The 20,986-nt window shown below is 46.4% G+C and overlaps 1 protein-coding gene across 2 annotated transcripts; it reads left to right on the top strand.

Annotated features, from left to right (window-relative positions):
• Positions 1-524: 524 nt before the first annotated feature.
• Positions 525-15,682, top strand: LOC146579542 (uncharacterized). 2 transcript variants are annotated; one of them, XM_085263309.1, is made up of 11 exons: positions 525-696; positions 783-970; positions 1,156-1,296; positions 11,972-12,110; positions 12,213-12,393; positions 12,524-12,665; positions 13,209-13,352; positions 13,800-13,876; positions 14,536-14,590; positions 14,764-14,785; positions 15,134-15,682. In XM_085263309.1, exons 1-10 carry the CDS (start codon positions 550-552, stop codon positions 14,765-14,767), a joined length of 1,218 nt encoding a protein of 405 aa, XP_085119435.1. In that variant the 5' UTR covers positions 525-549; the 3' UTR covers positions 14,768-14,785; positions 15,134-15,682. The 2 variants fall into 2 exon arrangements, with proteins under 2 accessions (XP_085119435.1, XP_085119440.1); XM_085263314.1 differs by lacking the exons at positions 14,764-14,785; positions 15,134-15,682 and having other exon boundaries at positions 14,536-14,594.
• The last annotated feature ends 5,304 nt before the right edge of the window (positions 15,683-20,986 follow it).

Here is a 20,986-nt window from a genome sequence, read left to right as displayed (position 1 = left end):
TTTGTTTGTTTTTCTTTCTTTCTTCTCCCCCTTCTCACCGTCTCTTCTCCCCTTTGGTTTTCTTTCTCTCCCTCTCTTTCTTTCATTCTCTCTCCCTGTCCTATCCCCCAGTCATGTCTGTCCCGTTTGTAGCAACTGAAAATAAAATAAATTCATAATTATAATAAAGGTCAATCAAATGGACCAATATGGCAAGACCATGATGATCCACTTGGTAAAATAAATCCGCTTGGCATCTTTCTTGGCCTTAAGACAACAATTCTGATGGCTAAAGATCCAAACGGGACACAAAAAAAGAAAAAAGAAAAAAAAAAAGAAACTAATCTCATTTACTGACAGTTGGTTGAGACATTTGCTTTCACTGTTCATTATCAGTTATCAGGTACCATCTCAAACTCATGAGCATGAAACATTTCCTCATACCAGAACAGTTTACTACACATTGTACAGGATGCAGGAAACAGCAAGTAGATAAAAGGAGGAGAGTCAGAGAGAGAGGCTATATTTGACGTACAAGTGTCTTTGTGAAGACAGACTAACAGATTGACCATGTCGCTCTCTGCAGTGCTGTTGCTGCTGCTGCATCTGACGGTCTGCAACTCGCAGAATATTGATTTCTTGCTTAGCAATTTAAATGGCTTTGTTGGTGCAATCAACTTCTATACAAAAGAGAAGTTTGTAAATAATTCTTCCTCGGTATGTACAGGTTTTTTTCTAAAATGTGTTTATATTTTGAAATGTAGGTTTTCTTTACTAAATTCCTATTCACTGTGACTCCACAGCTGACCATTCACCTAATGGGGAACAATCTCAACTGCATTCCCGATTTCTCATTTGATTGCCAAAATAGCAACTGTGGGTATGTGAGCACTTTGGTACGCACGGTCGACCAAGAAGGCAGCGGAGAGTGGTGTCAGAATGAACTTAGGTCTGTTCAGCCATCTCCCATTAATGTGGTTGGTTCATTTGGGTGAGTGTACCTCGAAAATATATAAAATGAACTTATTATTCATATTGTTATCATTCTTAAACACACACACACACACACACACACACACACACACACACACACACACATATATTAGTCCATGTAGTGTTTTGCTATATACAGTGTAACACGCTGAAAACTGACTCTCACACTATTTTCTATTGAAGGGTCACTGGTGTTAATTGGGTGAGTGGCATCAAAAATACCATTGGATCATGGACAACTGCAGTAACATTCGACCTGAGGAACCGCTCTGACATCAACAAAGAAAACTCCTCACCCCAGTCTACCGTGATCCCATTTGTGAGGTGAGCCAACTCACTGTTTGTGTCTCTGCTAAAAAAGCAACAGCAGTAGCAGGACAAGAGTGACTGTGGCATTACTGCAAACTTCAAATCTGATATTGTTTCCACGTAGAAGACAAAACTGTTCACAGTATAAGGGCAAAGTCAAAAAATATAGACAAAAATATAGACTATAACTTGCTGCATGGTCAACTTTAACCGCTATTGCAACCACTGCCTCCGTAATAAAGTGGCAATAAACTAATTAAATGAACAAAAATAATTTACCAAAAATAGTTTCCACACTAAAACGTTTGCATTTAAAGGTTTTAATTGTAATCCTATAACTCTTTCCTTAAAGAGCTTCTCTTACAGTACCCCCAGGCTCCAAATGAGAGAAAAACAGAAAATGAGTATGAGTATGAAGATGTCATGGTCCTGGATAATTTTGACCCAGTGTTCTTAGTTTTTCTGTGGTTTTGTATTTTGTTCCTTATGTTCATTGGATTTTTGGTTTGGTATTTGGATTCCCCCTGTGTCCATGCTTTTATTGTGGTGTTTGTTCTGGTACCGTGTTCCCGTCCTTTGTGTTCTGTGTTCTCCTCATCCCTCGTGTATTCATCCCTGTTCTCTGCCTCTCCCTCTGTGCTCATCTCTGTGTACTGTGTTGTGTTTAAGATAAGACTTTATTGATCCCACAACGGGGAAATTTTTGCGTCACCTCAACTCAGGTACAGATATATGAAGGAAATACAAAAGTACAATTAAGTACAATCAATGAAAAAAAGTAAGATAATAACTATATACACAGTATGTGATTATGGATATGGTTGGAAATATGGAAGACAAACTATATAGCTTGGAAGGTCATGGAAGGTCCATTATGCATGAAGTGGTGACTGTGGATGTTCACAGTGTCCAGTGACTTATGACATCGTGATTGAGGAGTTATAGAGTCTAACTGCTGTTGGGATGAATGATCTGCTGAAACAAAGTCGCAGGCTAACATTAATATTTATTGAAATATATTTATTCCTCCAGATATAAGAATGAATCTTTTCTTATGGACTCAAACACGTTTTGGTGAAAAACTGAATATGGAACAAGCAAAGCTTAATAATAAACAATATATATATGCTGTATAATACCAGTAGGCCAGCTCTAATAGTAATTTGGTATGGCTTCGCGGGCCAAATGTAATTAGCCTGCGGGCCAAATTTGGCCCGCGGGCCAGAGTTTGACACCTATGCTCTAAAGGCTCACGATCTGTAAATGTTGAATCCGAACCCGAACGTCTTATGAACTGTTGTACTGCCCAGAGGGTCAACTCAGAGACAGTTTCTCCTACGTTTGGACTCATATTTGAGAAAGATTATCCTTCGCTAGTGTTTCCTAGGTCTGAAAACTTGAAGTCATCATTTCCTGAGTTAGAGACACCTGTTTCTGTGCCCTTTACCTGTGTGTCTGCTGATGATGATTGTTTGCAGTTACGCTCACCACTGGGGCTTTAAAACCTGCCTCCTTAGATGTTAAAGCAGTAAAATCCAAGACTGTAAATGTTCCTGTGATAGCTCGACCCCAGTTCGTTACTTCTGAGCCATCATGGGGAAAGTCCATTCTGACGTATTTACTGATTCAAATTTTCTTGAGTCAGGGGGCACTACACCCACCACTGTTTTCACTAGGTTTGCTGCTTCCAGCGATCCGGAGGTAAAAGACTTTGTTTCATCTGCCTCTCCAGTGCACAGAACTATGTTTACATCGGCTATTAACCCCTCCTCTGACAGTATAAGCATGGTTAGCTCCGAAGAAAGTAGCTCTAAGACTATTGGTGCATCAGCTGATCACATTTCTCTAGAGTCTGTAAACACTGAAGGTGGTGCTTTAGTGCCTGTAAGCTACAGCTTTAGCACACTTAACACTACGAAGTCAGAGCGCTGTTCCTCTGTTTTCGGCCTCTGCCTACCCACAGCAGGTCTCGCCTGTTTTGCCACCCACCGGGTCGGCCGCCAGAACTATGTTTGCTGCCATTAGGGTGGGGGAGCTCGGTGAGCTGGAGGAGCGCGCATCACCAACTGCAGGGCTCAGCGAGCAGGACGTGCCGTGGGGGAATGAGGACCCAAAACACATGGTTCTGCGATGCAAACGGCACACTTTATTTACAGTGAAGGCTGTAAACACAATAACTCCCCATTGCTCCCTTGAATCCTGTGTGTGTGTGCTCCCCTCCCTGTGCATGCTGCTGTTCTGGTCCACTCTTCCACCTGGGGGGGAAACCACAAAAACAGCCATTAACACCAACCCTGGCGGGCATACATGAACTACACCGTCATACGCTGACACACACTAACTGTCACGGGTAATGGGGGAAATACAGACTCAGTCGCGGAGCTCTGGATGTGAAGCAAACAGTGCGTTTATTTACAGTGCTCAAAACAGTCACAAAGCGAAGTACAAAAATCCAACGGTGATCATCTCCAAATTCCCAGTGGTGTGCAGGTGAGTCTCCCAAGTGATTATCTGAGTGTGTTTCTCCTCCGAGGGCTTAATCCAGCGGACTCCTTCTCTCCAACCTTCTGCTCCGTATCACTTCCTCCTATAAACAAGTGACGACAGCTACAGGTGAGAAGGGTAGCCGGCTAAGGCTATGTTAAAAGTAAGAAAACACTCTTTACTACCGAGCCTCCAGTACAATCCAGCGTCGACTGCCATCCAGACACATAGTTAAGTACCTCAGTCCACAACGAGGATGATCAGTGACAGCTGGATGGCAAATTAGGTGCAGGTGTGTCAGCCACTGGGTGGAGGAGGAGAGAGAGAGAAGCACACACATACACACACAGACAGGTCGCTCCGGGAAGGACCGTCCGACCATGACAGTACCCCCCCTCTAACGGGAGCCCCCAGGCGACCCACGAAACTTGTCAGGGTGCCGACGGCGGAACTCTCTCACCATAGCGTGGTCGAGAACCGCAGACCGCGGCACCCAGGAACGCTCTTCCGGACCGTACCCCGCCCAATCCACCAAAAACTGGAAGCCCCTACGAGTAATGGAATACGCCGGAGCGCCAGCGATATCCAGGGCGGGTGGCGGGGGCCCGGGAGGCGGGCACAACGGGCTGGTCCGGACCGGCCTAATTTGAGAAACATGAAACACGTCGTGTACCTTCATGTCGCGCGGGAGGGCCAGTCGGACAGTCACTGGATTCAGGATGGCTTGCACAGAAAAGGGTCCAAGGAACCGGGGAGCCAGCTTCTTGGACTCAGTCCGCAGAGTGATGTTCTTAGAGGAAAGCCACACCTGCTGGCCCACCTGATAGGCCGGTGTAGGGACGCGGCGGCGGTCAGCCAGTCTCTTGTTTTGAGCGCTCGTACGCAGCAGTGCCGCTCGAGTTGCCCGCCAGATCCGTCGACAGCGCCTCATGTGATGTTGCACGGAAGGCACGGCCACCTCTCCCTCCGTGATGCAGAGGAGCGGGGGTTGATACCCCAGGGACGCCTCGAAGGGAGAGACACCCGTAGCGGCCGACGTGCTAGAGTTATGGGCGTATTCGGCCCATGCCAACTGCTCACTCCATGACGACTGGTTGGAGGAAACGACGCAGCGCAGCATGGCCTCCAGCTCCTGGTTCGCTCGCTCAGTCTGCCCATTAGTCTGCGGGTGGAACCCAGAGGACAGGCTGACCTGGACCCCCAGCTCGGTACAAAACATCTTCCATACCCGCGAGGTGAACTGGGGCCCACGGTCAGAAACAATGTCCAGAGGAATGCCGTGAAGGCGGAAAACATGTTGGGTCAAGAGCTGGGCAGTCTCTAGAGCGGTGGGAAGTTTGGTAAGGGCAACAAAATGGGCAGCCTTAGAAAAACGGTCAACGATGGTGAGTATAACAGTTTTACCAGAGGACGGAGGGAGGCCAGTGATGAAGTCCAGAGCGACGTGCGACCACGGCCGGCTGGGGACAGGCAGTGGTCTGAGGAGTCCCGATGGAGGGGAGTTGGACGTCTTATTTCGGGCGCACACAGGACATGCGGCCACATACTCCCGGACGTCCTGAGAGAGAGAGGGCCACCAAAACAGCCTTTGTAAGAAGGTGACAGTTCGGTTCCTGCCCGGATGGCAGGTAAACCGTGCGGTGTGTGCCCAGTGGATGACCTTACCCCTGACCGCTGAGGGAACGTACAATCTACCTGCTGGACCGGTGCCGGGGTCGGGTTCTTGTCGCTGAGCATCTTGGACCACCCTTTCTATCTCCCAGGTGAGGGTCCCCACGATGCATGAGGCTGGCAGAATGGGTTTCTCCTTCTCCTCAGGGTCCGTGTCTGGCGCGAACTGGCGCGACAAGGCGTCTGGCTTCGTATTCCGGGACCCGGGCCTGTAGGTGATGGTTAGGTTAAACCGTGCAAAAAACAGTGCCCACCTGGCCTGTCGGGCATTCAGGCGCTTAGCCGCTTGGAGGTAGGCGAGGTTCTTGTGGTCCGTCCACACGATAACAGGATGTTCGCTCCCCTCCAACCAGTGCCGCCACTCCTCCAGCGCCAACTTGATGGCAAGAAGCTCCCGGTCGCCCACGTCATAATTCCTTTCAGCCTGAGTGAGCCGACGGGAGAAAAAGGCACAGGGGTGTAATTTACCTGCCTTGCGCTGAGAGAGAACCGCCCCAACTCCAGAATCAGAAGCGTCCACCTCCACCACAAACGGCAGGGCGAGGTCAGCCTGGGCCAGGATGGGGGCCGAGGCAAACAAGCTCTTGAGACGGTCGAATGCTTGCTGAGCCGCTGGAGACCACTGGTACGGCTGTTTGGGCGACGTGAGTTGGGTAAGAGGCAATGCCACCTTACCGAAGTCCCGGATGAAGCGTCTGTAGAAGTTGCTGAATCCCAGAAAACTTTGCAACTTCTTCCGAGTGCCGGGCACAGGCCACTCCAACACAGCTTTGACCTTAGCCGGGTCTGCTCGCAACCGGCCCTGTTCAATGATGAAACCCAGAAAAGAGACAGTTGAGGCATGAAACTCACATTTCTCCGCTTTACAAAACAGCCGATTCTCCAGCAGGCGGTGCAACACCAGTCTCACATGCTTAACATGCTCAGCTCCGGACCTGGAGAAAATCAGAATGTCATCAAGGTAGACGAACACGAAGTGGTTTAAAAAATCTCGTAGGACGTCATTTACCAGGGCTTGGAAAATGGCAGGGGCGTTAGTGAGTCCGAACGGCATTACCAGGTACTCGAAGTGGCCCAGATGGGTGTTGAAGGCAGTCTTCCACTCGTCCCCCTCGCGGATGCGGACCAGGTGATAAGCATTGCGGAGATCAAGTTTGGTGAAATGGGTGGCTCCTTGAAGGAGTTCAAATGCTGAGGTGAGCAGAGGTAGAGGATATTTGTTTTTGATAGTGATCTTGTTCAGTCCCCGATAGTCAATGCAGGGGCGTAGGGACGCATCTTTCTTTTTAACAAAAAAGAAGCCTGCACCCAAGGGAGAGGTGGAGGGACGGATGATGCCTGCTGCCAGGGAGTCTGTGATGTAGCACTCCATAGACTCGCGCTCAGGTTTCGAGATACTGTAGAGTCGGCTAGTGGGCAAGGGGGCGCCTGAGAGCAAATCAATCCCGCAGTCGTACGGACGATGGGGGGGCAGCGATTGGGCCCCGTCTTTGCTAAAGACTCGACCTAGATCATGATATTCGGCTGGCACGGTTGACAAGTCGAGGCGAGAGGGCGGCCCCGCAAGATCGTCTGACATGCAACCCGGCACAGCAGAGCGTAAACACTGCTCATGGCAACGGGTGCTCCACCCTACGATACATCCCTTGGCCCAATCAATCTGTGGATTGTGTCGCTGGAGCCAGGGGAATCCCAAAACTAAGGGTGTGTCAGGTGCCTTGAAGAGAAACAGGAACATCTGTTCAGTGTGGTTGCCGGAGAGAGTGAGTGTGATTTCTTGAGTGCGGTGAGTGACAGCGGCTAAAGGCCTGCCATTAAGCGCTGACACCTGGAGTGTTTCCGGGAGAGGAACAACAGGCAAACCCATCTTGTGGGCCAAAGCCTCATCCAAAAAACTTTGTTCAGCTCCTGAGTCTATTAGTGCATCACAAGAATGGGTGCGGGAAAGAAACCATAATTTAGCAGGGCAGCTGAGGTGGAGGAATGTATTCACCGGCGCACCCGTCAGTATCCCCACCTTTACTGACGGGCTGAGTCTTTTAGCCGTGAGGGACAGGAGTCCGCGAAATGCCCCTTCTTCCCGCACACAAAACACTCACCCACCAGTTGTCTTCTGCTCCGGGTGAATTTAGTCCGTCCGAGCTGCATGGGTTGCTCCTCGTCAGCAGGTGAGTCCGTTCCCTCCTCTCTCCACTCGAGAGAGGGGAGTCCAGTCGAAACTCCTACGACCCCTACTGACCGTCGCCCATCTCCAGTCCGCCTGCCAAACTCCCGCATATGGTCGTCTAGACTGATACACATGTTAACCAGGGCACTTAACGATTTAGGAAGCTCTTTAGTGGCCAACTCACGTTTGACATTCTCGTTTAAGCTGTTTAGGAATGCTCCTCGGAGCGCCTTTTCCTCCCAACCCGTCTCCTCGGCCAGGATCCAAAAGTCCATGGAGAAGTCTGCCACGCTTCGCCAGCCCTGCTTTAAAGTAAACATGCGATGAGCAGCACTGTCAGGGTTAGAGCCTTTATCAAACACACACCGAAATTTGCTCAAAAAATCACTATATGAGATGGAGGATTGGGCGCTCAGGACTGCTTGAGCCCAGAGTAGCGCTCGTCCAGTCATGAGCTCCACCATGAGGGTGATCTTGGCGATATCAGAGGCATAAGCTCGAGTCTGCTGCCTAAAAATCAGAGAGCATTGAGCCAAAAACCCCCGGCTCTTGTCCAACTCTCCACTGAATTTTTCAGGTATAGGGAACGTGTGTTCTCGCTGAGGCGGAGGCGGAGATGGGGGAAGGGGACAGGCCGCCGCTATATTTAGAAGCTCCACTGGTGGTTGTGGTGGTGTACTGGGCTCTGGTGGTTGAATGGGTGCCCTAGGTGTAGCAAGCAACATACCTTTCAGTTCAGATACCACCTGTAGTAGCGCGGACTGCTCCTTGGCAACATGCTGCAGCATCTGTTCATGCCGCTCCAACCGTTCAGCTTGAAGCGCGAGCTCGCGCTGGACGGGGGTTGAGTCCGCTGAATCCATAGCTGGCTGGATTGTTCTGTCACGGGTAATGGGGGAAATACAGACGTGCGTTTATTTACAGTGCTCAAAACAGTCACAAAGCGAAGTACAAAAATCCAACGGTGATCATCTCCAAATTCCCAGTGGTGTGCAGGTGAGTCTCCCAAGTGATTATCTGAGTGTGTTTCTCCTCCGAGGGCTTAATCCAGCGGACTCCTTCTCTCCAACCTTCTGCTCCGTATCACTTCCTCCTATAAACAAGTGACGACAGCTACAGGTGAGAAGGGTAGCCGGCTAAGGCTATGTTAAAAGTAAGAAAACACTCTTTACTACCGAGCCTCCAGTACAATCCAGCGTCGACTGCCATCCAGACACATAGTTAAGTACCTCAGTCCACAACGAGGATGATCAGTGACAGCTGGATGGCAAATTAGGTGCAGGTGTGTCAGCCACTGGGTGGAGGAGGAGAGAGAGAGAAGCACACACATACACACACAGACAGGTCGCTCCGGGAAGGACCGTCCGACCATGACACTAACTTGGGTAGACAACTCAATGATCCCGCGCCGGTGGGAGCTCCAACACTCTCCTAAGTAGCTCCCCCGACGAGCCCTGATCACCAACAGGTGTGTGGCAGGAACTTCAGGTGTGGCCAGTCCTCCTGCAGGGCCACCGCGGACGTGCTGCTGGTCCCTCTGGCTCTCCAAGCTGCGGCGCAGGCACGTCCTGCTCGCTGAGCCCCGCAGTTGGTGATGTGCGCTCCTCCCGCTCGCCGAGCTCTCCCGCCCTAATGGCAGCAAACATAGTTCTGGCGGCCGACCCGGTGGGTGGCAAAACAGGCGAGACCTGCTGTGGGTAGGCAGAGGCCGAAAACAGTTCAGGAGACCTACCTCTAGTCCATCAACGGGAACACTGGATCTCCGGCGGACGGCCATGGGTCCGGCAGCAGCAACGAAGCGGTTCGGGGGCCTGCCACTAATCCAGTGGCGGCGGTGCTGCATCTCTGGGGGCCTACCAAGCGTCCAATGGTTACAGCGCTGGAGCTCTGGCGGCCTGCCACACGTCCAGTGGTGGCGGCAATGCAGCTCCGGCGGGCGGCTATGGGTCTGGCAGCTGCGGCGAAACGGTCCCGGTGGCGGCGGCATTGCGGCTATGGGTCCGGCAGCCATGGCAAAATGGGTCCGGCGGGTGGCCATGGGTCCGGTGGCGGCGGCGTGGCAGCTGCAGCGGGCTTCCACGGGTCCGGTGGCGGCGGCGTGGCAGCTGTGGCGGACGACAATGTAGCACAACACACAATCTACGATGTGCTGGCCGTGCTGCTGGTCGCGGACGTGCTGCTGGTCCCTCTGGCTCTCCAAGCTGCTCTCCCGCTCGCCGAGCACCCGCTCCGGCTCGCTGAGCCCCTCCTGCCACGGCGCAACAACAGATGGTTGATCCGGAGGCGAAGATGGTGGTACAACGGCTGCAGGTGGTGGAGATGATGGTAGAGTAGTGGGTGTGGAAGGTGGAACAGATGACAGCTGAGTGACTAGCTAGGCAGCAGACTGAGTTGAGGGTGATATGGCTATCATGAAGGGTGGAGAGGATGAAAATGTTACAGCTGGCTCAACAAATACCAGGGGTCCAGAGGCAGCTGAGGCCTCCAGTTCGGCCTCTGGGGAAGCCCTGGGGAGAACCTCCGTCTCCATGTGGCCAGACTGGGCCAAAACGTCATCTGGGTCTGCATGCTCTGAGCTCCCTAGCTCCAGGCTCACAGTCTCAAAGTGAACATTTTCAGAGTTTTTGGAGGTAAAGCAAACAGTTTCTGACCCCACCGACTCTGAGCTAATGACTTCAGGGCTGTCTATGCAAAATTCTTCCCCAGAATTAGCACTCAGACCACATTCGTCTGTCAGTGGTCCAAAGACCTTCTACAGTTTCTCCATTGTTAATTGCCGTAGCGGCTATAGTCTCTATTTCCATGTTCACAGGGAGGGAATTTACAACACCGGCAGAGTCCATTTTACTCACTGTGGCGTCCAGAGCAGCTAGTCCTGAGTCTTCAACAAGCACAGGAGTGAGTGTAGACGTGGCTGAACGCTGCTTGCGAGGACGCCTTCTCCTCCGTGAAGGTGGGGTCGTGTGCATGGAAATCGTCCTCTGCTGTTCATCTGTGTTTTGATTTTCGATGACAGGATTTATTGAAACAATTGAGTCTGGTATACTCACTGCGGTAATGAGTGCTGTCAGACCGTCGCCAGCTGACCGTGCTGAAACCGCAGGAGTGGGTTGAGGTGTAATGGGGTGATGATGGCGAAGGCGACCTCCCTTCTGTAATGGAGAAGGGATGTCAAACAATTGTGCCGCAAGCATCGACGGGAAAGCCCTCTGCCAATTCGTGAAAAACCAAGCCTCTAGGAGAGCAGCCGAACTTTCCTTGCTCAGACCACCCAAGCCAAATAATTCAAAACTTGAGCTCTCCCTTAAACTAGTGACCAATTGCTTAAGTTTCTTAATGTCCAAAAAGTTCGCAGTGAAGGTAGTCAATGAGAGATAATTGTCAAAGAACACTACCTGTATATGTCTCTTGGGTGGGTCTACAGCCTGTATTACGCTCCGGCAGTAATCCCATAGCTGCGTGAGCGATCCCTCCTCCGTGGCAACTCCTGAGTTTGCTGGGTCCATGGTTGTTGGCGGGATCATTCTGTCACGGTCTGGCTGGCAGACTGTGGGAATATGGGGGAACGAGGACCCAAAACGCATGGTTCTGCGATGCAAACAGCGCACTTTATTTACAGTGAAGGCTGTAAACACAATAACTCCCCGTTGCTCCCTTAAATCCCGTGTGTGTGTGCTCCCCTCCGACGTCTGTGCTCGTGGTCCCCGCTGTTGTGTGCTCGCACACCCTGTGCGTGCTGCTGTTCTGGTCCACTCTTCCACCTGGAGCTCCAACACTCTCCTAAGTAGCTCCCCCGACGAGCCCTGATCACCAACAGGTGTGTGGCAGGAACTTCAGGTGTAGCCAGTCCTCCTGCCGGGCCACACCCATCAGGCCTGCATGTGGCTGTTCTCCATCCTCCAGCCACACATGTACACACCCACACCCTGCCTATACATATAACGAGTGGAACACAGACTAACACAGCATTGTGCAGAAAGACACACACATCACAAAATAATAATGATAATAATAATAATAATAACAACAACTGTCAAAACTGCTCACGGACCCCCAGTCCTCCAGAGCCGGGTCCGTGACAGTTCCTCCATGTTTGCTGTAATATTTAAGTAGTTTAGTGATGCTTTAAATTAAATCTCACTTAATGTATAAACTATACAATTTAAAGTTTTATTTTGAGACAGTGAACTGAATATTGCTATGTTTAAAATTACCTTGTGTGGTTTTTAACCAAAAATATTTCAGTTCCAGTGATCAGGCTGTGGCTGTATTTTTCAGATTTTAAGAGTGAATGCATGGAGCTGCACATTAACTTCACACTAAAGTGAATCCTGGAAAATGAAGATTGTATTTGTAATTCTTTCTCAGAGTTCCTTCAAACTGTCGGAGAGATTTCAGCCTGTTGATGTTTGACCCTGATGGGGATCAGGTTAAATGCAGATATGGAAACTCCTCACTCTCGGAGTGTAACGGCTGTGAGCCACCATCTGTCCTCAGCCTCTCATCAGTGAGCATGACTGTTAATCTAATGTTTAATGAGACAGAAGGATAGTTGTAATAATAAACATTTGCTCATTTGATCTCTTTTCCTTTTTTATTCCTCATGCAGTCCACTTGTACTCTGTCGTTCGCCCCCACTGCTGACAGTAATGTGGGCAACTATGGAGTACAGCTGCTGATGGAGGACTTTCCCATGAAGAACATCACCATGACTGGAGTCAATGGCACAAAAACAACACAAACACCTAACGATGCTCTCAGCAAAATACCGATCCAGTTTGTTCTGATAGGTACAAGTCCATATTTTAATAGATGGAGTTGAACCTGTAAAGATCTGATCTAAACTTAGAAATACTGTTCTAACTTCGAACTATGAATTCCACCCCGAAAGAAACTCATTGGTTTTCTGTCATCTTTCAGTGGATCCTCCTGTCTTATCCTGCACAGAGGGAGACTTTTTGCCCAAATTCTTGCCTCCAACCCCAAACAACAGAGCTCGGCTCTACACGCCTGTTAATAAGACTCTGGAAATCAACATCAGTGCAGAGGCACAAAACTCCACGTAAGTCAAAGAAAAACACATTTGACATTCTTGACATTGTAAAGTAAGGTTAACTATGTCCCACAGAACTGTTTTCAGGTTAGACAAGAAATACATTCACACATCAGTCGATTCCTGTCATGTTTCTGTTCATTGATTAAATCAAGATTTTATCCGTTGCGTTCTGTTTAATCTGTGCATCAGTCCTGCACTGGCACACAAAACAGGTTTAACAAGACACGTAAGAGCGTAACACAGTCAGATGTATACAAGGCTGTATGAGATATAAAGAGTAGGTTCAACACATATTTAACCCAAAGAGAAGTCAAATCTGTTTTAAGGCTATTTTGCTTTGATGCAACATGAGTAAATAAAAACTCGTGAAATTATGTTTAAGTAAAATTTGGCTTATTAACTCAAACCCTTAAAACCAAACAGAAGTGAGTCAGGTGAAGTCTCCATTCAAAGTGATGCTCATTCACAGACAAACACTTTGCTTTGTATGTTGTTGAAGAAGCTATGAGAATTAAGTTGATTCATTTTTTGTTTCTCTCTTCGTTGAAGGATCTCTGAGCTACTGTTCAGCGGACCATATGATGCAATTCAGAATAAAACTGGACCAGGAAATTTCACCCTGAGATGGACGCCGTCTAAATCACAAGACAATGACACCCTCCCCTTCTGCTTTGTTGTCCAGGCACTTTCCAAGTCAGTACCTTTTTACAAATTCATCCCTTAGAGCATGAGTATTTGGCAGAAAGCACTTAAGCATAGACAAAAGAGCTTGTTTGAATGGGTGAATGAGGCGTGCTGCATAAAGCAGAAAAGCACTAAAGAAGAATCAGTCCATTTGCAATTTTGCAGCCATAAACTATATTGGTGAATGTTTAAATCTGACTTTATTAGAAAATTATTTAGACCCCAGGCCCAGAAGGAGTCATGGCAAGAAAATTAAATCCCCCCAAAGAGCCAAAACCCCTTCCTCTGCTTCCAATGACCAACCAAAAAGTTATTGGTTTGTCATCTAGAACTGTTAATCAAACACACCCATATTACTTGTACATATACTTTGTGTCATTAACAGAAAAGACGATCTTAAAATATAATATAATCTCATGGAAATAATGGAATCACTGTTCTGATTTATTTCCGTAGTGAAACCAAGTATCACTCAGACCTTCGATGTGTCAGCGTGACTGTTGGAAATGGTGTCCCAGCCAGTGCTTCAGCTTGTAAGTAACAATGACAGGAAGTAAATGTTAACAAATAAATAAAGTTGCTAAACCTGTGTATTTGTAAATAATTTTTGACATTGTTGCAAAATTCATTAATTAGAAATGAAAAGCTAAAAATGAACAACTAACCGCAATGAATTTCTCTTCATATTTATCTCCTTTCTTGGAGGCAGAAATGATGCTCAGACCTTATTTTATATTTAATTGCCATAAATCCAGAGGTGACATAAATATAGCTCTTAAAATTTGTGACAGCATTTGTCAGCCAATCAGGTCGACTAATAATGGATTGGATTTATATAGCGCTTTTCAAGGCACCCAAAGCGCTTTACAACACCACTATTCATTCACTCTCACACACTGGTGGAGGCAGCTACAGTTGTAGCCACAGACTGGGGCAGACTGACAGAAGCGAGGCTGCCATATCGTGCCATCGGCCCCTCTGGCCAACACCAGTAGGCAAGTAGGGTAAAGTGTCTTGCCCAGGGACACAACGACCAGGACAGAGAGCCCAGGGATCAAACGGGCGACCTTCCGGTTACAGATGCGATTCCCAACCCCCTGAGCCACAGTCGCCCGTTAATCTTTATGTGTTTTTAAATGAAAAGTCTATTTGGTTGGTCAGAAGTTCTTTAATCATTTTCTACTTGTTTTAGTTGTCCTGGTCATGGGATCTTTCCTTTCAACTCTTATTCTTGCCTTCCCTTCCATGTAAGTATGTGTCTGCATATTTAGATCTTTTTTTGCCGAAATGTGACATTTTGTGTATTTTTTAAACATGTTAGGCCCATAAAATTATTATTGCTATTATTAACTTTTAAAATGAAACTAAATCAACCCCTTTGATGATCATTCTGATGTTGAGTTTTTGTCTCTTATCTCAGATGAAACTGGATAAAATCAGAGGTAAGTTCTTCTATAATCAGATTTTCTACCATAGCATCAATAACTGCTCTTTACCACTAAGTACTAATAGTACAACGGGTATTGCTAAAAGTAGCAGTGTTGATGTCCAGTGATTGAGCTACAGAAAACTATGAGCACACACAAAATGGTTATGGCAACCTCTGTAGGAGCATACAAATAATTCACAAAATATGCTAACACCACACAAAGCACAACTTATTCTATGAAATGGTCCAGAAATGAGTCACATCATACAATCACTAAATATCTAACATATCAATCTGAGGATTATCTCAAATGTAAAAAAAAAAAAATTCTACGAACGCGCTGTTTCAAATTTCCTTCTAGATTGAAGATGTACCTGACTCTGGATTGATGCAACGGTAGCGCCCTCTACTGTTACAACATGAATGTCATCTGACTCTGCACAAATAACTTTTTTCAAGTTTCTTTAAGTTTTGTTCCAACCAATGTAATCAAATTAAATAAGTACAGTAAAAAATATAATGTTAAGTGCAAGGTTATATATCTGAATTTATTTGATTCTGTCATTCTTTTCATTTATCAGTACTTTTAATCGGTGCTTTGGAACTGTTTTTTATTTTTATTTCACTATGGTTTTATTGATTTTACAATCTTTTTTGTTTATATTTGGAGTACTACTGTATTCAACATAAATAAACATAGTACTCGTCACCCAGTAAATCATTGTCCTAGTAAAGTGGGAATTATTGTTAATATAATTACTGGTTTCGTAACCTTGCTTTTCGAGGAATGGAACAATTACAAATCTTGAAATGTTGTAAAACTAATAATAGTGTGAAGAGCTGACCTAATAACACTATCACACTGATATTTATCTGGAAACAAAATCCATCATAATATTTTTAAGCTGTTAATGAAGTATAACATAACATCCAAAATGGACTCATGGTATTTATTTATTTTCAGAGTGCTGTGCAAGTATGACTGATCTTTGAAGTGTCACTGTTGCAAACACTGATTGGAGTCTTTACTAATTTGTCCTCATTTGTTTCAGGCGATTTACTGAATTGATGTAAATTTTATTTCTGATAGTTTAGCTTGATTTATTTTACCAAGTTATTAATCAGATCATCTGTAACAACGCCTCCTATTAGTCCACAAACTGCTACACTTGAACCAACACCTACTAGTCAACCAAACACTACTCCTACAAGTCTTCCAAAAATGACATTCCCTGGAAATACTCTAACTTGGTGAATTAACAGTGAATTAGTCATGTGAAATAGTTAAAAATGTTAAACAAAAATTAATACATGTAAAACATGGCAGCAATCCAGGCTGACACACGTAGAAGTTAGCTTGTTAGCTCCCTTCTCTTACTTACTTGCAGCAAGGGCAGCCACAGAGTGCTCGCACGGGAGTGAGAGTTCAGGGACTCGCGCTTTGCCACTGCCCTGGTCTTTATTTATACATCCGTAGGTGTGTTTATTCCTTACACTGGAATGTATATGCACGTGTGTGTGTGTGTGTGTGTGGGGGGGGGGGGGGGGGGGTCAGAGTGTGACCCCATAAAGACTTCCCTAAACCTGCTGGTCTGGAAGTCCACAGGTTAATCTAAACAAAAGGCACTTAGACTAGAACTGACATAGCTACGTTTATCCTACCACAAAACAATAAGAGAAGGTACGACCTCTCCCATGCTCCCAGGATGTGGGTGTGAATGCCAGAGCACTCTGGAATGCACACAAAGTCTTGTAGTGAACAACAGGCTAAGACATCAAAAGGTCAACATGCAGTATTCTACCATATGCAAACTTATATTATTAAGTGTGCCTATGCCAAGAGGCACACTTATTACTATTCCTCGGATCCACAGTTTTGACACAAGCTTCATATATGTTATATCATTTTGTGCGGCTGGATCAGGAATGGTGTGCTATGACTTTTGGTGTTTATTACTTCTATAGTTTTTTAAATATGAATATTTTAATGCAAGTTTTTGCCCATTGAAATGAATGGGAAGGAAAGTGAAACTTAACTTGAAACGAAAGTGAAACTTAATTTGTGGTGTGTTGGCTCACTCACTTAATTTGTGGTGTGTTGGCTCACTCTAGTGGTATGCCAGCAGTAGTACGCCTTTATTTGGATTTTTTTTTTGTAGCCGTATGAATGGCAAACTACACTCATTGGCAGCGGCATAGGCACACTTAAAATTTCTTCTGAAATTTTCGCTTTCTAGTTAAAAGATTATACTGACTACTCAGTACAATTTTCTATTGACAGCCGGAAAAGGTAAGTGACACTAGAGAATGCTGTAAGTCAGCGGTCCCCAACCTTTTTTGCGCCACGGATCGGTTTATGTCTGACAATATTTTCACGGACCGGCCTTTAAGGTGTCGCGGATAAATACAACAAAATAAAACTAGTACCGGTACCGAAAAAAGAAGATTTATTCATAACACACGTAAAATGACACAGGAAAAACGAGTTAACGATCAAAACGATAACAAAATAACGCTGAAAACCGATAAAAACCCTGAAAACCATACATTTCACACCTGAGCCTCAACTCTCGCGGCCCGGTACCAAACGACTCACGGACCGGTACCGGTCCGAGGCCCGGGGGTTGGGGACCGCTGCTGTAGGTGATGTCAGATGCCGGACTCTTGGCAGAAAGAAAGCAAATGGTAGCTTAGAATTTAACAAATGTTTTTTAAGCTTCAGTTATATTAACATTACATCTTGGAGAGAATCTAAACAAGAGGATATAGTGATGAAGAAAGCCCAGAACACAGCCTCCATGGCCAAAATTAGGATGCTATCATTGAAAAGATGTCGCCAGGCAGACTCCCCCGGCACAACATCGTCTGACTTTGCTAATGTCCTGGAGTTAATCGATGTGCAAATGCCAGCTTTGATGCAAGGCTGTCCCCGTGGAGGTTTTACACCATTTAAATCCGTGAGAGAATCCATGGAGTTCAACCAGCAGCAGGTGGAAATGCTGCTGAAAAAGCCACGCTATGGGAGCCAGTTAAGTCTCTTACCGAGAATGGGACCCAGTTGAACTTAGAAAATAAAAAAAAATTAAAGACTGTTAATACACTGCATGCCAGTAGTACGATAGACAATCTTGTGTTTTCTGGTATCCCAGAATCTGCTGGAGAGGACACAGAAGCAACAGTGAAAAGCTTAATTAAAACCCACCTGAAGCTTCCGAGGACACCATAAGGAACAGTCACGAAAGAGTCCTTCTTATCGGAGCTAAGAGATCGGGGGCTGGGAGACCACATCCAATTGTGGCCAAATTTGGCCATTTCAAGTAGAAGGAGCAGGTGAAGTGTCGTAGCAGGTATCTGAAAGGAAGAGACTTCAACATGAACAACCAATTTCCGAAAGAGATCCTGGAACTACACAAGGCCCTATTCCCAATCAGACGCGACTTCACCCAGAAGATGCCGTGCATTTAGGAAGTCATTAAGTAGTGTTGAGAATAATACACTCAACAAAAATATAAACGCAACACCTTTGTTACTGCTCCCATTCCCCATGGGATGGATGTAGAGACCTAAAATTCATTCCAGATACACAATATAACCATCCCTCCCAAACAGTGGTCACAAATCAGTTCAAATGTGTGGTAGTGGGCACATCTGCTATATTGAGATAATCCATCCCACCTCACAGGTGTGCCACATCAGGATGCTGATCTGACATCATGAGTAGTGCACAGGTGTACCTCAGACTGCCCACAACAAAAGGCCACCCTGGAATGTGCAGTTTTTTGCGCTATTGGGGGTCTGGGGACCCAGAACCGGTCAGTATCTGGTGTGACCACCATTTGCCTCATGCAGTGCAACACATCGTCGCATGGAGTCTATCAGATTGTCAATTGTGGCCTGTGGAATGTTGGTCCACTCCACTTCAATGGCTGTGCGAGGTTGTTGGATATTCGTGGGAACTGGTACACGCTGTCGTATACGCCGGTCAAGCACATCCCGAACATGCTCAATGGGTGACATGCCCGGTGAGTATGCTGGCCATGCAAGAACTGGGACATTCTCAGCTGCCATCTGCCCTGAACAATGTGAACCATGATTCATCCGTGAAGCGCACACCTCTCCAACGTGCCAGACGCCATCGAATGTGAGCATTTGCCCACACAAGTCTGTTACGGTGACGAGCTGGAGTCAGGTCAAGACCCCGATGAGGACGACGGGCATGCAGTTGAGCATCCCTGAGACGGTTTCTGACAGTTTGTGCAGAAATTGTTTGGTTGTGCAAACCAATTGTTCCAGCAGCTGTCTGGGTGGCTGGTCTCAGACGATCTTGGAGGTGAACCTGCTGGATGTGGAGGTCCTGGGCTGGTGTGGTTACACAAGGTCTGCGGTTGTGAGGCCGGTTGGATGTGCTGCCATATTCTCTGAAACGCCTGTGGAGACGGCTTATGGTTGAGAAATGAACATTCAATGCACGGGCGACAGATCTGGTTGACATTCCTGCTGTCAGCATGCCAATTGCACGCTCCCTCATTGCTTGTGGCATCTGTGGCATTTTGCTGTGAGACAAAACTGCACATTCCAGGGTGGCCTTTTGTTGTGGGCAGTCTGAGGTACACCTGTGCACTACTCATGATGTCAGATCAGCATCCTGATGTGGCAAACCTGTGAGGTGGGATGGATTATCTCAATATAGCAGATGTGCCCACTACCACACATTTGGACTGATTTGTGACCACTGTTTGGGAGGGATGGTTATATTGTGTATCTGGAATGAATTTTAGGTCTCTACATCCATCCCATGGGGAATGGGAGCAGTAACAAAGGTGTTGCGTTTATATTTTTGTTGAGTGTAGATTGCTTGGTATACATTGGAGTTAGAGAGACTGTAGTTTGTGATTGTTTGCAACATTATAATATGGCACAGGGGCGATTCTAGGATCAGAGCTTTGGGGGTGCTGAGCACCCAGAGAGCTGCCCAGCCAGGCCAGATAAACTTTACTTGTCACAATGAGACTTCTTCCCTGTCTCTGTTAGTCCCTGCATCCCTAAATGCCTCCAGTTGTCCCAAGTTCTCTCTGACTGTCTCCTTGGTGCATTTAAACCCCTGTTCCTCCCTGTCCTCGTTGTCTGTTGTCTTCGTCTCCGTTATCAGTCATCATAATTTTACCCTCTCTGTGCAAGTCTGCAAATTGCTTTATTAAATCATAAGATTCTTAAATTCATCAAGTCTCTCTGTGCCTGGGTCCTCGTCACAAAACATGACACCACTGTTTTGTAAATTTTAACACAATTTAATAAGGATATGCTTCAGCCAATACCTTTTGATTAGCCTTGTCTCGTGGTTTCTTGCTTTATTTATTTATGATCTTTATTCTGTTTTCACTGAGATATTTGAATGCTAATCAATAAATCAATATTCAATTCTAAAAAAAAAAATTCTAATCCCCACATTTGTGAAAGAAAAGCAAAACACTTTTTTGAAAAGTCTGTAACAAAACCATCAAATCTGATAACGTTTATTTAAATGCTGCAAAAGAAGAATGGATTGCAATTAAAAAAAAAATACATATCCTAACCTTAATTACTGGGGGAGAATAATGAATGATTCTCACAGTGAGTAAAAAGTAAACTGAGTGCATTATTTGGACAGAGATTCACTTTTAATGTGTATGTATAACATAATACAGATACATAAAAATACACTCCAAAAATAGAAGAGTCCTTTAAATGTACAAATTATTAACTAAAAAAATTATAAAAATGGAGGCAACTGTGCCTATGGTACAATGTATGAAAAGATCTTTACTGCAGAATATGGCTCTGCAGATTTTTATTGTAACCTATGTCAACTCACCTTGAGGTTGGCAAATCTATCACTGTTTGGTGGTCAACTCCCTCAAGCAGTTTAACAGTTTCTGTTGTGCCTGTCACTGTTCCCTGTCTGTTTTCTTACCTGGTTCTTCCTGACCTTGTATTTTCTCCTCACATTCCCCTCTTTCCTCTCTCTTTCTTTGGACTGACAATCATACCCAAATAGATTGTTGTGGCGTGAATAAGGCACGGCGGGACCACGGAGCAACGTTCAGAACCAACTTTATTTTAATTCACGTCACACCACACACCCACCAACCCCTGAATCCCCGTGTTTTAACACGGCGGGCTTGATTGCGGATGCCGTGCAGGTGCGTCCGCACGGCACCGCAAACCACGCCCCACC

Source organism: Mchenga conophoros, linkage group LG3 (assembly GCF_057382185.1).
Source record: "Mchenga conophoros isolate Kocher_MC1m ecotype Shallow Benthic linkage group LG3, M_conophoros_male_GT1.1, whole genome shotgun sequence".
Lineage (NCBI taxonomy): Eukaryota > Metazoa > Chordata > Actinopteri > Cichliformes > Cichlidae > Mchenga > Mchenga conophoros.
Note: the sequence above shows the minus strand (reverse complement) of the source record. Positions and strands in the feature narration are given on the sequence as shown.

Bases quoted from the DNA above. Each gene is read 5' to 3' on its own strand.
- LOC146579542 (XM_085263309.1), top strand. From the start codon at position 550: ATGTCGCTCTCTGCAGTGCTGTTGCTGCTGCTGCATCTGACGGTCTGC. The intron at 971-1,155 runs GTGAGTGTACCT...TTTCTATTGAAG, and splicing joins AATGTGGTTGGTTCATTTGG to GGTCACTGGTGTTAATTGGG. The intron at 12,111-12,212 runs GTGAGCATGACT...TTCCTCATGCAG, and splicing joins CTGTCCTCAGCCTCTCATCA to TCCACTTGTACTCTGTCGTT.